Here is a 14,621-nt window from a genome sequence, read left to right as displayed (position 1 = left end):
CATACAGACATTAATGAGTCTGCAATACTGTATGTGCCAACCAACTTTTGCCACTTTTTAACATGAATTTGAAGGGAAAATAGACAAATGCAATGTGACTTTTTCAGTATGGATCATGCAAAACTATAAAACCATTAAGACTAGGCCTACCTTTGAGATATATGTCAATGGCTATCAATGAAAATTGCATCTGTGCTTATCTTGAACAAGCCTATAATGGGGAAAATGTGTGTGTGTAAATGTGATAGATAGATAGATAGATAGATAGATAGATAGATAGATAGATAGATAGATAGATAGATAGATAGATAGATAGATAGATAGATAATTCTTTTTTCTCCCTATGCTCTCACCTATATAAATTAAAAAGACGTTACACACACATCCTCAAAACAAGAGGTTCGAACTAAAAATAAGTTCAACAATTAAAACTGACACATTTACATTGTGTAAAAACCAGGCGGCTATTGCACGTATTTGACAGGTTACTGGTATATTTTTAGCTTTTGGCAAAAATGACGTCATATTTGGTTAGGCTCGGCGTGTTCGGAGACAGAAACGATTAGAGTGACTTGATTAATCAATTGATATTGGATTTTCAAAGGAGATGACGTAATGTGAATACTAATGGTTCGATCCTCCGAGGGTATTTTGTCTGAAGACGCTCGGTTACATGTCGTTCACTTCATAGGCAGGTGAGTTTATGTTCCCCCCGCGGTATGCGGCGTAGATGGTACAGTCCGCATGCACTCTGAGTTGTTGCTGAGGAGCTTCCACTGTGCACTCAGTGCATACCATCAAATTGGCACGCTGCTGTCGCGTCCTCTTGCAAGTAATTGTCGCCTTGATTTAAAATAGAAAACAATGCAATCTTTTTCTCACCGAACTTACCTTGGACGCCATTGCAAGATCACGTTGTTTCACCTTTTGTTCCATATTACAGGTGAGTGGGATCTTATTCATTTTGTTGTCTTTTACCAACACGTAAAAAAGATAAGTTTTTGATGAGTCCAGCTATCTTCTGCACGCGTTCGATTTGTGAGTTCTTAACACTGGCGTTTCTCGTGGGACCGAAAATGAAGATTTCTTTTATTTTTAAAAATGTTGTACTATTGAGATCTTAGCAGGTGCATCGGAAAGAAATAGCTCAGCGAAAACTTGGCTACAAGTTGACTTGCTTCGCCGCTTCGGGGTGTTTCCAGTTAGGAGCACCACGGCTGATCGTGCTCCGATCTGGGGCTTCCTTAGTAACCGCCGGGGAACCGATGCAATGAAATTGTACATACCTCCACCCTGCTGATTCTACGGCAGCCATATTCATGTCTGGACATTCTATGTCAAAGTAGCATGTTTCTACGGGCTGTTCAGTGCATCCCCCTTCATTCACAAGTATTGGGACATCGCAACCAATTCCGTTTTCATTTGACGTTTTTGATTTTTGCCATTGGAAGATAAATAGGAAACAAGACATAAAGATTATCCGCTTTTATTTGCAGGTACTTGCATCCGAGTGTGATGCACAACTTTGAACAGTGATCCCCAAGTATTGCATATGATGTAGAAATCATGTGTGTCTGGGGAATTATTCCGTTTAATTTAATTGGTCAGAAAGTTATTTAGTCATCTCTATTAATCAATTCATCTCAATGCCAAAGATGAAAGTGCTGGCGCAAATTCAAGTAAACTACTTTTGTTGTATGCGAGCTTAATGCTAATACAGTAAAATGCCACAGAAGGGCTAATGTAAAGCATCTGTGTGGTGATGTATATCCTTTGTTTGCAATAACCGAACAAGCATGATCCAGTGACATCACCATACTTGTACAGTATGTTTTGGATTTTTATTTTTTTGGGCTTTGTGAGGACATTTTTTATTGATGATCTAATAACTAATCCAGTGACATCACCATACTTGTGCAGTATGTGTTTGGTCGTTGTTGTTTTTTTTTTTACTGCTTGATGACTTCCATGATGGGTAAATGAAAGTAACAAAGTATGCTTTGCATCATTGTTTGGAACAACTTGCGCATCAAACTTTTCACTGAGCAGCAATTTATGTGGAATGTTTTTTTCCCCCCCAACAATTTCTTCCTGTCTTAATGTCTGGGGCATACTTTTTCCAAAACAGCGTGAAGATTAGCAATTGTGGTGATTAAAGTAGCTCCGTAGTCATCGCCAAACACAAACCCCGCCCTGCCCCCGTGTTGACAACTGAGCCAAATGTTATTTCAACATTATTACTGTAGCGTCCCCCCCCCTCTCTGACCCCTTTGATTGATTTCTCGTTGATGGACACTTGTACGGTTGTGAAAGCCAAGCGGCTCGCACAAGAACTTGATTTGTTAGTTGAATAAGTCTAGACTGCAAATGATGATTCAGCTGTCCCGCTCTGCACAAGCGCCATGGCTGCCTCCACCCTAACGCCATCTATTTTATGCTCTGATTCCCACTTGAAGCAAGACTCTGCCAAGACATACATATTTATACACTTGCTGCAACTTACACATGCTTGATGGACTAACTTGAAGTATCTGCCAATTGCCTTTTCTTTGGAGAATATTTGGCTTAAGAATGATATGAATCATATCATCCCAGCCCAAAGTGTCTCTGACATCAAACCACATAAAAAGGGGAGGGGGAGGGGGCGGGGGGGGGCAGTTCAAGTCTCTAGTATGGCTCCAGGAAATCCTTGCAAAAGCTTTTCCATTAGCATGCTTTACGTTATTTATTTGTCAGTGATGCATGTGAAGGTATTATTGTCTAAAGTGAGAACAAGCGTCAGACACTCCCCGGGGAGCAGTGTGTCCTTGATGCCAGGTTTTTTTTTTTTTTTTTTTTTCCTTAAACAGTGTGAATGTGTCCCCTCATTGTATTACATTTGCACCCCCCCACCCCCCGAAAAGCACACCAAGTACTGTTATGACAAGCTCCAGGCTGCATATATGATCAAATACACTTTGCCGGTATTCTCGTCACTTTTTCTTCTCGGTCGGAGAAAAACGAGGGCACGCTTATGTAAGGTTGTCATGTCACCGATAAAAAATTTAACACAGTCGCTATACCTCTGTGATTACGTATTCACAAATGGAGAAATGCTGCTTTATTTTCGTGCAGTTTTAGATGCTTGTGGCCGTAGTTATTGATAAATGTTACTAATCAAAACAAACAGTTGTAACAAATACAACAGCCGTGACGTAAAGTTGAGTAACTGCCGCCTTGGCTTTGAAAATTTGATCAATTTCATTGAAGCGCTACTTTGGCTCGGGCCCTTCGAATGGAACCTTGAGTCTCTCGGGTCCAATTCACAAGACTCATTTTTTTTTAGCGGCGAACGACTATGAGAAGACTCCCGTTTTTCTTCGGAGGTCTCCGCCTGACATAATTATTCTTTTCCACGACGCTTTCCAATCGGTAATATCTGCCTCCAAGGTTTTTTGGAGTAAAAAAAAAATCTCATCTGTTTGCACATGTCCAATTTGATTACCGCCAGAGGTTTTTCAAAGTGAATGACTGCCTGCGAGCACGTGGAGTGATGTACTTAGTATCGACTCTCAGTGAGTGTGTAAAATTGCCAATGCCTTGTTTGAGGCAACTAATTAGCCTCCTCCAAGTGAACCAACATTGCCGCGACCCTGTCACTCTTCATTCGGGAACGGCCTAGCTCTCCTTGGAGGATGTACGGATACGTTTTAGAGGGCAATCTTCTGCCCATGCAATCAGTTTGTGGGCCTTCAGCTCTGGTGTAGAAGGAAATCAATCAGTGGCTATAAAAATAATTGCTTGATAGCTATTTCACGTTGTCAGTCCTGCACCAATATTTGAGGCGGCGCTCTTTTGAGTTTGGCCGCAGATGGAGCCGATTTTGGCAAAACAACAATGCAATACTGTTTGGGACTCGGTTGCCGAGCAGCACAGCGGGTTTTGATTAGTCGTGATCTTTTCCACGCTAGCAGTTTGTAGCAATTAGTGATGTAGTCCAAGGTTTAGGGACATATTTTTAATTTCTTTATAAAGCCGTGACGTCTTTCATGTGTTTTCGCTTAACCGCAATCTTGACGACAGCATCCCTCTCAGTCGTCTTTCCTCACACTTTTTTTTTTTTTCTCCCCTCTCGCTCTCTGAGCGGTGATGTCATCTTCGTACCCTCCGTCGCCGCCTTCACTGGGATCTTGTCGTCTCCCTTTTTTTTTTTGCCGTTCCCTTAAAGAGATGAGCTTTCAGCTTTGGAGCGGCGACAGAAAGGCGGCGGGTTTGTCGGAAAAGAGGACATGCGGAGAGACGGACTGCTTTCATGCGTTCTGTCTGGGTGGAGGGAAGCTGCAGATGAAACCGATTCCTCAAATGAACGCTCCCGCTGTCATCTGTGTTTTATTTGTCGAATTGCTTGACGCCTGCTGTGATGCCATCATACTTTGAATCCCGTCTTATCGCCACAAATGTCACATTGCTCAGCGCTTGGAGAGCTATGAAACATTCGACGCATCACCATAAATATTCCTCAGTGTAGTTTGGAATAAAGTCTTAGTATGACCTATATTGTTTCTTAGGCCGGGGGCGTTGAACACTGGAGTTTTTTTTTAATTTATTTATTTATTATATAAACAGCAGTTAATAGTCGTTTCAGTTTTGAAAGAATGTTAAATTTTCCCTATCACAGCCCGATTTCATTTCTGTGTGAGTTTTGAGTAATGTTTTTTCTATTTGGGTCATTTCTTTATGTCTGTGTGCGGCAGGGATGTTGGCCAGTCAGGTGGTGGTGCCACCCAGTGTGAGCGCCGTGCTAGGCAAGAACCTGACGTTAGAGTGCCGAGTGGACGTGGCCACCAACCTCACTCTCACTCAGAGCTCTTGGGAGCGGCGTTTGCCTTCAGGCTCTGTCACGGTGGCCGTCTACAACCCGAGCTACGGCATCTCCATCTCCCGAGAGTTCATCCATCGCTTGTATTTCCGCTCTCCTTCATCCCACGATGCCACGATTGTTCTGGAGAATGTGGGCTTTGCCGATATGGGTTTGTACACCTGCAAGGTGGCCACATTTCCACTCGGGAACACTCAAGCCTCCACGACTGTCAGTGTGCTGGGTAAGCATATCAAAAAAATGTTTCATCCACTTCAATGCGATGTCTATTCATTGCTATCTTCTTGGAATGGTTAGTGGAGCCGAAGGTGTACGTGTCCGCCGGCTCGACGGCGCTGATAGACGGCAGCAACGAAACAACGGTGGCCACTTGCATTGCCGAGCGAGCCCGCCCCCCCGCCGAGGTCTCCTGGGAGTCCGACCTTTTCGGCCAGTCGGAAGTGCAGCTTTTCGACGACGTCAACGGGACCACCACTACGCAAGTGCGCTACCTATGGCAGCCCACCCGTCACATCCAGGGCCACACGCTCACGTGTGTTGTCCGCCACCCAGCTTTGCTCAACGACTTCAGGGTGCCCTACCAGCTTAACGTGCAGTGTAGGTGCATCCATAAGGGCTCATATTTCCGGCCTGAAATATTAACAATGAGTGGCAGTGAGACAGAGTGTAAATACATTTGAAAACATAAAGAATGCGAATGAAGAGAACCAGTCTAGCTTTTGTTGTATTTGTTTACCCTCAACAACCGGTCTTATTGTCGTGATGTCACCATCAGTTCATCAGCTTTGTTTCTTTGCTGCAGTTGCTCCGGATATTTCCGTGGTGGGATACGATGGAGACTGGTATGTGGGTCGGGACAATGTTCAAATGACGTGCGAGGCCAACGCAAACCCACCGGCTCATCACTTCAGATGGATCAGGTGTGTGTGTATATGTAAGCCACTTGCACTAATGAGAGCCTTTTTTTTTTTTTTCCCCCTTGGGGCGTGGTCTGAAAAACAAACTATAAATAAATAAAATAATTCTCCAGAAAACGCTGAAAATGATTCACTACATGTTTCACACAAGGGATGGGCGGAAATGTTTTTCAAAATTACCGGAAATAATCAGAAAATGGCATCTGAGGGTCCAAACATATTTCATTGGGGGGGGCAGTGCCCCTGTGGGCCCCCCCTCTAGCTCTGCTCATGTGTAAAATTAGTTTTAAATTCATGTTCATTGGTTTGCAGTCGGGTTGAATCCCAATTTGATGAATTGAGATTGTGCAAGCGCTTCCTGTGTTGTGGTCAATCTTTGCATATTTCTTTTTGTGAAATAGAGAGGTCTTGTCTCATCATGGAATGCTTTTGGTTTTGTCCACCGAAAAGTCATGGCAAGTTCATGTGGAGTCACAGCGATCACTCTGTCCTAGGTGCCACACGTGCAACAGTCAGCATCTTCTAGTCATTGTTTACTTGGAGCTTTAGTGCTGACAGCTTCACAAATAAATCCACCAAACGTCTCTATAGTTTGCAGATCAACACTGATGTTTGCTTAACTTGTCATTTACCCATAAAATAGTTTGAATCAAATAGTCAGTTTCACATAAGCACTTTGAACCATTTTGTTTTTTTGTTTTTTTTTTTTCATCCAGGTTGGACGGTGAGATGCCAGAGGGCGTAGAAATCCTCAACAGCACGCTGCTTTTCCTCCGTCCTCTCCAGAAGAACGACTCGGGCGTGTACAGGTGTGAGGTCGCCAATGACATCAACCTCCGCAGTCGGGACGTTCGCATTCTCATCCAAGGTGAGCATCGTGGAGTGCACGCTGGCTGAAATGTGACTCCGCCTCGCACGTGTTTACTGTCCGCCTGCATGGATGACCACTTGACCCATAATTGCATTTACACCCCCAGATGTTCATGTGGCACCCCCTTGGCCCACAAGTAACTCATCCATTGCTTCCCCCCCCCCCCCCCCCCATTTTGTCTTGAGCATGGCCTTGAAATGTGTGGTGTGTGTGTTTTGTGTCACGCAGCAAGAGCCAAAAAAAATGTCAGCCTGACTGGGATGATGTCTCCCTTTCATGAAACATTAACTGGTTCTTTTCAACTCCTATATATTATTCATCGTGCATATTCTATTTTCTTATGAGAGGGGCTGCGCAGGTTGTTCACTGTTGCTTTTATTGTGCGTCATGCATACCTTCCACAAATGTGTTCCATTCATTGGCGTGAAGATGACAAGAGCTTCCTGGTTTGCGGTTTGAACCAATCAGACGGGCACGCTTGTCTCTGATCTTGTCTGGCACCGCTTTGGCTTGACTCTTTTCATGACTTCACTTCCTCCATCTCACTCTCGCTTTATTTTTTTTTTTATTGATTTCTTTTGGTTTTGTGCTCCATCAGATCATTTTACGCTTGTTCTATCAACGCTGCAAGAAGTTAAAGCAGTGTCGTCATGTTCTCAGTCTTTTAAATCTGCCCAACAACTAATAGCTTAGCAGGAAATTGTCTGATAATGGAGACCATGAAAGTGAATTTATGTAACGATCAGAGCTGCAAAGGAGAGTTTGTAGTTTTATGTTGAAATGCAAACTCGAGGCTGGAAACGGATCATCGTGACGTCGTCTGTTAGGAATGATGATGTGATACTCTTTAAAAGTTGTCTCAAAAGTAGAAGCAAACATCCCCGCCATGACTAATAGAAAGAAAAATACAATTTGTCAAGCTCTGCAAACCACCCACTAATTTGAAATGTGTCCAAAAGTTGTGAACAAACTTTTTCCAGATTGTTGAATCTTAGTAACGCAACGCAACAACACAGCTTTTGCGTGGCAAGGGGAGGGGGGGGGGGGTTAACAATATCTAAAAGCAAGATTACACACACACATTGTCCATCGGCATTGACACCTTGAGAATGTAGTTTAGTATGTCAAGCAATCCCTTCTGTAGAATGTAGTTGCACTGACATTGTGCTTGTCTGTGTGTTCATCCCCACCCCCCCCCCCCTCTACTCCCCATTAGATCCTCCCACCATGCCTTCCATCATTACCGCTCCTGTCCTCTCTGGTTCCTCCTCCTCCTCCACCTTAGTGGACGATAAGCTCCACGTTCATCTCAGCTCCCCTACTCTCGAAGCGCTACCCGAGAGTAACCTGGGCACCATAGTGGGTGGGGCAGTGGGCGGGGCCTTGTTCCTCCTGCTGCTGCTGTGTCTGGCCGGCGTGTGCTACCTGCGGAAACAACAGACCTTGCACGGGGACTACTACGCTAAACAGTGCCCGGGCCCCGGCGAGCTCCAGAAAACCCCCGGCAAGCAGCACGAGCTCCACGCCACCAAGGTCGCCAGCGGTGGCGGCGGCTCGCACCGCCGTCAGGACCACGACAGAGAGGAGTGGGGCGGCCGGGAGCTCAAGCGCCACTGCAGCTACGACGGAGATGAATACCCGTCTAACGGCTACACGCGGGCCATGAGGGAGGGCGGTCACCACAGCAACCAACAGAATCCCCAGCAGGGACAAACGGCGTATTGTAGTCCACAGCAGCAACCCAGGAGGCCCCGATACACGCAGTCTCCCAAACCTACGAGGAACGGCTCCCCTTACATGCCAAGCAACGGCTACTACGATAGCGCCCCGGAGGGCGATTACGTCTCTCACAAAGACGGCTCGGTCATCTCTCGCAGGGAGTGGTACGTTTGACCCCCCACCCCACCCCACCCCACCCACCTCCACCACCACTGGTCCTCACGTCCTGATCACCACTTTACTAAACGAGGACCACTTGACTTGAAATACCTTTGCACCCTGGAAGACACTTGAGATTGGCTCACAATGTGAATGAGCCTGCTTGTGGCTGCGTTATCCTGTATGGGCGCCCACCAGGCGGCCATTTTATGTCTGGTCACGAATGGAAGTCAGAAATAATTGCACTGCCTTTTGCCACAGTCTCGATATTTCTTTCAAAAAAAAAACAAAAACAAAAAAAAAACACCAAAATTAGTTTGAGGCCTTGCTGACTTGAGTTCATGTTCTCGGGACGGACCTCTTCTGTTGTGCATAGAAATGTTGAGAAAGGAAACCGGGTCATGAAGTCCCCATTTGTAAATGTGATGAAAGAATCCACCGAGGTCCTTGATGTTAACCGCTTGAGTTGGGCCCTCTTTGAGTTTACAATGCCTCGAGATGACAAAAGCTGTGTCGGACAGGGCCAAGTTATCCATGGGGGCGGGGGGGGGGTGATTAGCAACATGGCCGCCATCACAGACCTGAGTAGAGTAGTGGCGCCGCCGCTACTAACGGGGGCCCGCTAATTCGTAGCAGTTTTGTTGTTTTCCGATGTCAGGATATCATATCAGGAGCTCTGTAAAGTATTTTGGCACGTGCACTTAGCAGACGTGATGGAGATCTGACAATCTCCCTCTTGCACACTCGTGTTTAGAAACGGTCGCTTTTTTGTCCCCTTTTTTTGATATTTGCCCGGAGGCCAAATATTTGCTTGTGTGATGCGTAGAGCAGACTAGATGACAATGAAATCGTAGCATATATTAGCTTATCGCTGGGGGGGGTGGGTCCTCTAGCTTGAAATGGAAAGAAGCGTTAAGTTGTAGCAGTCCGATGATGGCCGTTAGTTCGATCGATGTTCTTATTAGTCCGGGATGTGACTCTTGCGCTGTGATTAGTTAGCCGTCGTCGTAGTGACACCATTGGCCAGTGCCAATGGTGTCGTTTCTAACGTGAGATGCTAGACACATACTTGTGTTGGAAATGACTTTAGTGGCCATATTTTGTCACGTTTACCTCCAGTGTTTGTACAGTGCCATCTTTTGAGGTCACTGCTGCCAAGCTAGTACTTGTCGATGGTTTTTTTGTTTGTTTGTTTTTTATATCAAAGAGAGAATCGCTCTGGACACAAGTTGGTGTAGGGAAGATAGGAACTTGCTCCTCAGGCAACATTTGTCTCTTGTGGGCTTGATAGAATCTCACGTGTATCTCCAGACTGCAGCCATATTGTGACGTTTTCATGGTTGAGTGACAAAATAAGCGTTGTGACCACCTCGGTGTCCAGGCAAACATCCGTGCTGGTAACAGGAAGCATGGCTGCCTAATCCCCATGTTTTTTTTTTTTGTTTGTTTTGTTTTGCTTCTATGCACTAAGGCGGAAACGTCACTAATCGATTTTTGCAGCCCTCGTACCTGGAGTCATCAAGTTTGCTTGAGTGAAGCGGCGAGACGCCTTGATCGTTCAACTAGTGCCTTAGAAGATGTTTGGTTCCATATTTGTAGTTTTCCTGTCGACGTTTGGTGCCATTACTGTTGTACTCTTCTCAGTGCCATAGGTTCGCCGTATATATGACAGAGTATTGCCAAGCCACCATAAAACTTTAGTTGTGACAGTAGTACCACAGTAAAGAAACACTGTGAGGAGTTTACGTTGGATCAGCACCTTTTTTTTTTTTTTTTTTTTTCCTCTTTGTACATAAATATATCTTCAGTATTCAACAGGAATGTAAGTTAATGGAAAGAAATATATATTTATGTCAGTGCAGCATTGATTTGTTGTTCTTTTTTCAGATACTTTGTCTCAATAAAGCACCTTAGCACACGTGAGTTCTTTTGGCTCGTCTTGGGCTCTTTGTGCTTCAATAAATGACATCATCTCTAGCTCCCGAATGCTGCATAAGACCACCCCCCCACTCTTTACTCCGCTCCATCGGCCCTCCTCGCCTCCCCTCCCGCTCCTTCAGATCCAGTATGCACATCTGGGACGCTGCCGATGATGTAATGCTTCCTCGCTTCATCTTCATTACAGCGTAGTCTCGGAATTATTTGGGATTACACTTATTGTCGTTAACTGGAATATGGCCATTTGTTCTCCGATTCTCGTCATTTGGATTTCCACTGTCAGATTTTCCTTTTGCATTCAGCACATAAAGGCCCCCCCGTGCACCTTTTCTTGCTCCTCTAGTGAGTTGACTCCCCCCTACCCCCCCTAGCCCCCACCCCCGTGGTGTCTCTCCCCTACTGTCTAGCAGCTGGTAAAATTAAACGCCGAGTGTTTGTCTGGCCCAGAGTTCCACTCTCCAGCCCATTGACTGTCCCCATGGCAACAAGCTCATCTGGGGCTGCTTTTCTTGCTGCTACCTGGCCACAAAATCTGGAGGGGAGGGGGGGGATGCCGGGGGTTCACGGCGCCGTGACAAGCGGAGACCGGGAATGTCCTCTTACCCCCCTGCTGCATGATGACGTGCATGGGATTGACCTTGACATTTTTGAACAGTGGTGTCCATCAGCTTTTATGACCTTGCCACGCAAAGGTCACTCTCTTTCCTCTTGACCTTGAAACCTTTGTGGCTTACTAAAAAAAAAAAGTACATCCCCAGTTAGTCATCTTATTTGCATATTTAAAACAGAGGGAATAAAGAAACTACATTTGATTCCGATAAATGAATGACCTTTTGACCTGGACAGCAGCAGCTGCTGCTGCTCTTTCCTCTGCCACACACGCAGCGAAGGTCATTCAGTCATCGTGCATTACAGCGGGAAGGTTGACAAGCTGCATTTTTAAAGGCGATCCGATCAAGCGGCGCGGCTCGTGTCGGAGTTCAGCCGCCGTCAGGGCGAGGCGGCAATGGCGGCGGGTGGAGGACGAGATGAAGGGCGCGTGGGGATGAGCAAGCGCCAAAGTCCACACTTGTCGTGATGGAAGTGGTATTTAAGATTCATTGCGACGCATTATTGATCCCTCCCCCCCCCCCCCTCTGCTACCTCCACGGCTAAATCAACTGTAATTGACCCTTGCACGTGTACTTTTCCTCCTGTCACCTTTCGTCCTCCCGTCGGCCTTGCGGGATGCCTGTCATACTCCCAGTTGTACACAGACCTGCTGGGGCCGCTCAGCCGGCCTGTGTCATGAATGCATTTTAATCGGCGTTAAGCCTTAATCCCTTTTTGGGGGGGGGGGGAGCATATGGTCTAACAAAGCTAATTCAGCAGACATTACAACAGTATTTAAGATTGACGTACACGATGAAGGGAGGGTGTGATGGAGATGAGCAAAATGTGGTCAAAGAAACACTTGGGAAGGGTCACTAATGCAAAAAAAAAAAAAAAAAAGAGTTATGATCTAATGATCTCATCTTTACTCCAGTGGTGATGGATTTGAACTAAATGAATTGGAATATTTTAAAAGACTTCCATCTCAGAGAGTGTTTTCCCATTTGCGGTTGTCTGTAAACGACATCACAGTAGCTTAAGAAAAAAAAAAATTGAATTTGCTGCTTAATTCATATCCCACAAATGCAATATTAATCACAATGCCATGTTTAAATGTTGAATGTTTAATAGCTTTGCAGCTACTGCATTTGCTGTATAGAAATGAGGTTTGATGGAAAGAATACTGAGTTAGGTTTCCAAAATATGAAAGAATTGCAACCAGAAATAAATATAAAATAATATACTGTCAGCAAGACATACATAGATTTTCCATTTGGAGTTTCTCATTTTCAGACTGTTATAGTGTCATCATGTCCTCATGTGAAGGCTGCTCTTGTGACTACTCAAAGTGTCTTTCTCCTCGCAGAAGAGTCTCAGGCCAAAAGGTCAAACTCCCTCGCCGTGGCCGGGGCGGTGATCGGGGCCGTCCTCGCTCTCTTCCTCATCGCCGTCTTCATCATCGTCCTAGTCACGGCCCGCAAGGCCCCGCCGGCTGCCTTTTCGGACAAAGTGTAAGTCAAAGAAATCTGACTCAACTCAAAAACAAAAACAAAAAATGACAGATGAAAAATGATTCCCCTGGAGCCTTGGCTGAAGTCTGTCAGCGTGTTCTCTTTCACCGCTGGGATGCAAAACACAAAAGTGTGTGAACAGTTAGCCCTTTGTTTTATTTGGTGCTTTTATCCTCAGTACTTAACCCTGGTTTACTTACTTTGGTGAATTAAGCTTCTGTTTAATATTGAAGTTCTTGCCACTGCTCTAACTTGTAACCTGCAGACCTCCTTTATGTCCACTTCTCTACAAAAATCGGGGAAAGTGACCGTTAAATAAATGAATAGCACTCAATTTTGTCACTGGAGTAATCATGGGCAGCAAACTAAATAGAAAGCAATTCAAGGTGGAAGGTGTGCATCGGCACTGTGACATGGCAGAACTGTACATGATCCTGCAGCGCTGTAACAAAGTTAGCATCTTAAGCGTGACTGTGGCTGGATGTCCCGGCGGGACCGCCTCGCCACTCTCCATCACGCTCAAGAGTGTGTAGCACAGCATCGACTGGCATTTTGGAAGAGAAAAGCAGTCCATGTTGCAAAGTCGATTTGAATAAAAAAAAAAAAAGGTCGTAAATATAGAGTGCCTTAGCACGAAAATGTTATAGAATAGTAAAACTCGTTTTGTAATTGACGTTTTTGTCTTTATTTCGAAGGATTGACCTTCCTCCGACACACAAGCCTCCTCCTCCGTACTCTGAGCGAGCGCCTGCTGTTCCTTTGGGTGTCCACGCATCCCAGGTGGCCTGGCTGTGTCAGGTAAAGCCCCGCCCCCCCCCTCCTCATCCTCACCGTGACGATGATGACACTTGCCTACTACATCTCTGGTGGCAGAGCCGCAGGGCCGAACGCAGGTATGAGGCCACCGAGAGGCGACGACCCCCCGCGGCGGGGGAGGGAGCACCGGGGAGACGAAGCCCCACGCAACCCCCCCGCCTGGAGTGGGTTTGTCATCAGAGCGGGACGGAGCGGGTGTACATCAACCACCGTGAACATTACGTGTGATGTGACGCAAATTGGAATGCCGTCAAGCTCTGAGCAGCTTGCATCTGTCTGCCGAACCATCAATACAGATTTGGAAATAACTGGAAGGCCAGACCGTCCTCATAAGCAGAAGTCATTTTTTTGCAAAAATATGTTTTATTTGCCCCCACTTTTCAAAACAAGGTACTTTGATTACCTGTGTGTTGCCTTTGTGGAAGAATCCCCAAGTGGAGGTTCATAGAATATATTGCAAAGAAAATGTTGGACCTGACTTTTGCTTTCCTTCTTAAAGCACACATATGTAGAGTTGATTTTAGAGAATTTTGCTGTATTTTTACGTCCTTTATAACTGCTAAAAATTAGAAGTGACGTCTGTATACTGGATACATTTACATGTACAGTTGTGCCTTGAGATATATGTTTCAATCGGTTCTGTGACTATGCTGGTAACCCAAAACACATCAATCAAATCGTATTTTTCCATTGAGGTGAATGTAAAGGCTATCAATCACCTCCCGTCATAAATAGAAGTTAAAAGCGTTTCTGTATAAGCTGCTCTTTCTGGTGTGCCTGACTTTGCCACACGAGGGCAGTATAAGGCACATTGACGGATGTGTGTCCATTCTATATTTTTATGGCCGCACATCAGAAGTTTATATGCATATTGTGAGCACAAATAAAAGGGAAAATAATCTGTTGTGGATGTTGCTACTTGGTCAATCCATTCCTCCAAATTACTTATTTGGGAATTTTTGCTAATTATCCAGAGCCGGTCAGGAAAATATCTTGATTTTCCCGAACAGCCGTTGTATCTCTGGCCGGTGTTGCATCTTGTAATTTGTTTGGATGTTTGTTTGTTTGTTTGTTTGTTTTTTAACATCGAAAATTACTATCAACTGACCGAATCCCAGTACAGTAATACTGACCTTAACTATAGAGGGAGTATGCCCTCTGGTGGGGATATGTTGTACTGCACCCATGCCACTTATTTCTTTTGTGGCAACTTTTGAACCCTCAACCTCTGTCAAACAGTT

At 45.2% G+C, this 14,621-nt stretch overlaps 1 protein-coding gene across 2 annotated transcripts; it reads left to right on the top strand.

The window, feature by feature from the left end:
- The first annotated feature begins 717 nt into the window (after window positions 1-717).
- Window positions 718-14,417, top strand: nectin3b (nectin cell adhesion molecule 3b). Of its 2 annotated transcripts, XM_085936428.1 has the most exons (8): window positions 718-943; window positions 4,734-5,081; window positions 5,156-5,455; window positions 5,661-5,778; window positions 6,492-6,643; window positions 12,420-12,564; window positions 13,260-13,362; window positions 13,438-14,417. In XM_085936428.1, the coding sequence occupies exons 1-8, from the start codon at window positions 865-867 to the stop codon at window positions 13,606-13,608; spliced, it is 1,416 nt and encodes a 471-aa protein (XP_085792554.1). In that variant the 5' UTR covers window positions 718-864; the 3' UTR covers window positions 13,609-14,417. The 2 variants fall into 2 exon arrangements, with proteins under 2 accessions (XP_085792554.1, XP_085792553.1); XM_085936427.1 differs by lacking the exons at window positions 12,420-12,564; window positions 13,260-13,362; window positions 13,438-14,417 and adding an exon at window positions 7,863-9,070 and having other exon boundaries at window positions 724-943.
- Window positions 14,418-14,621: the final 204 nt, after the last annotated feature.

Source organism: Syngnathus leptorhynchus, chromosome 17 (genome assembly GCF_054491065.1).
Source record: "Syngnathus leptorhynchus isolate UIUO chromosome 17, UIUO_Slep, whole genome shotgun sequence".
Classification (NCBI taxonomy): domain Eukaryota; kingdom Metazoa; phylum Chordata; class Actinopteri; order Syngnathiformes; family Syngnathidae; genus Syngnathus; species Syngnathus leptorhynchus.
This window is presented reverse-complemented; position numbering and strand designations above follow the sequence as displayed.

Bases quoted from the DNA above. Each gene is read 5' to 3' on its own strand.
- nectin3b (XM_085936427.1), top strand. From the start codon at position 865: ATGCAATCTTTTTCTCACCGAACTTACCTTGGACGCCATTGCAAGATC. The intron at 5,082-5,155 runs GTAAGCATATCA...TGGAATGGTTAG, and splicing joins CACGACTGTCAGTGTGCTGG to TGGAGCCGAAGGTGTACGTG. The intron at 6,644-7,862 runs GTGAGCATCGTG...ACTCCCCATTAG, and splicing joins CGTTCGCATTCTCATCCAAG to ATCCTCCCACCATGCCTTCC.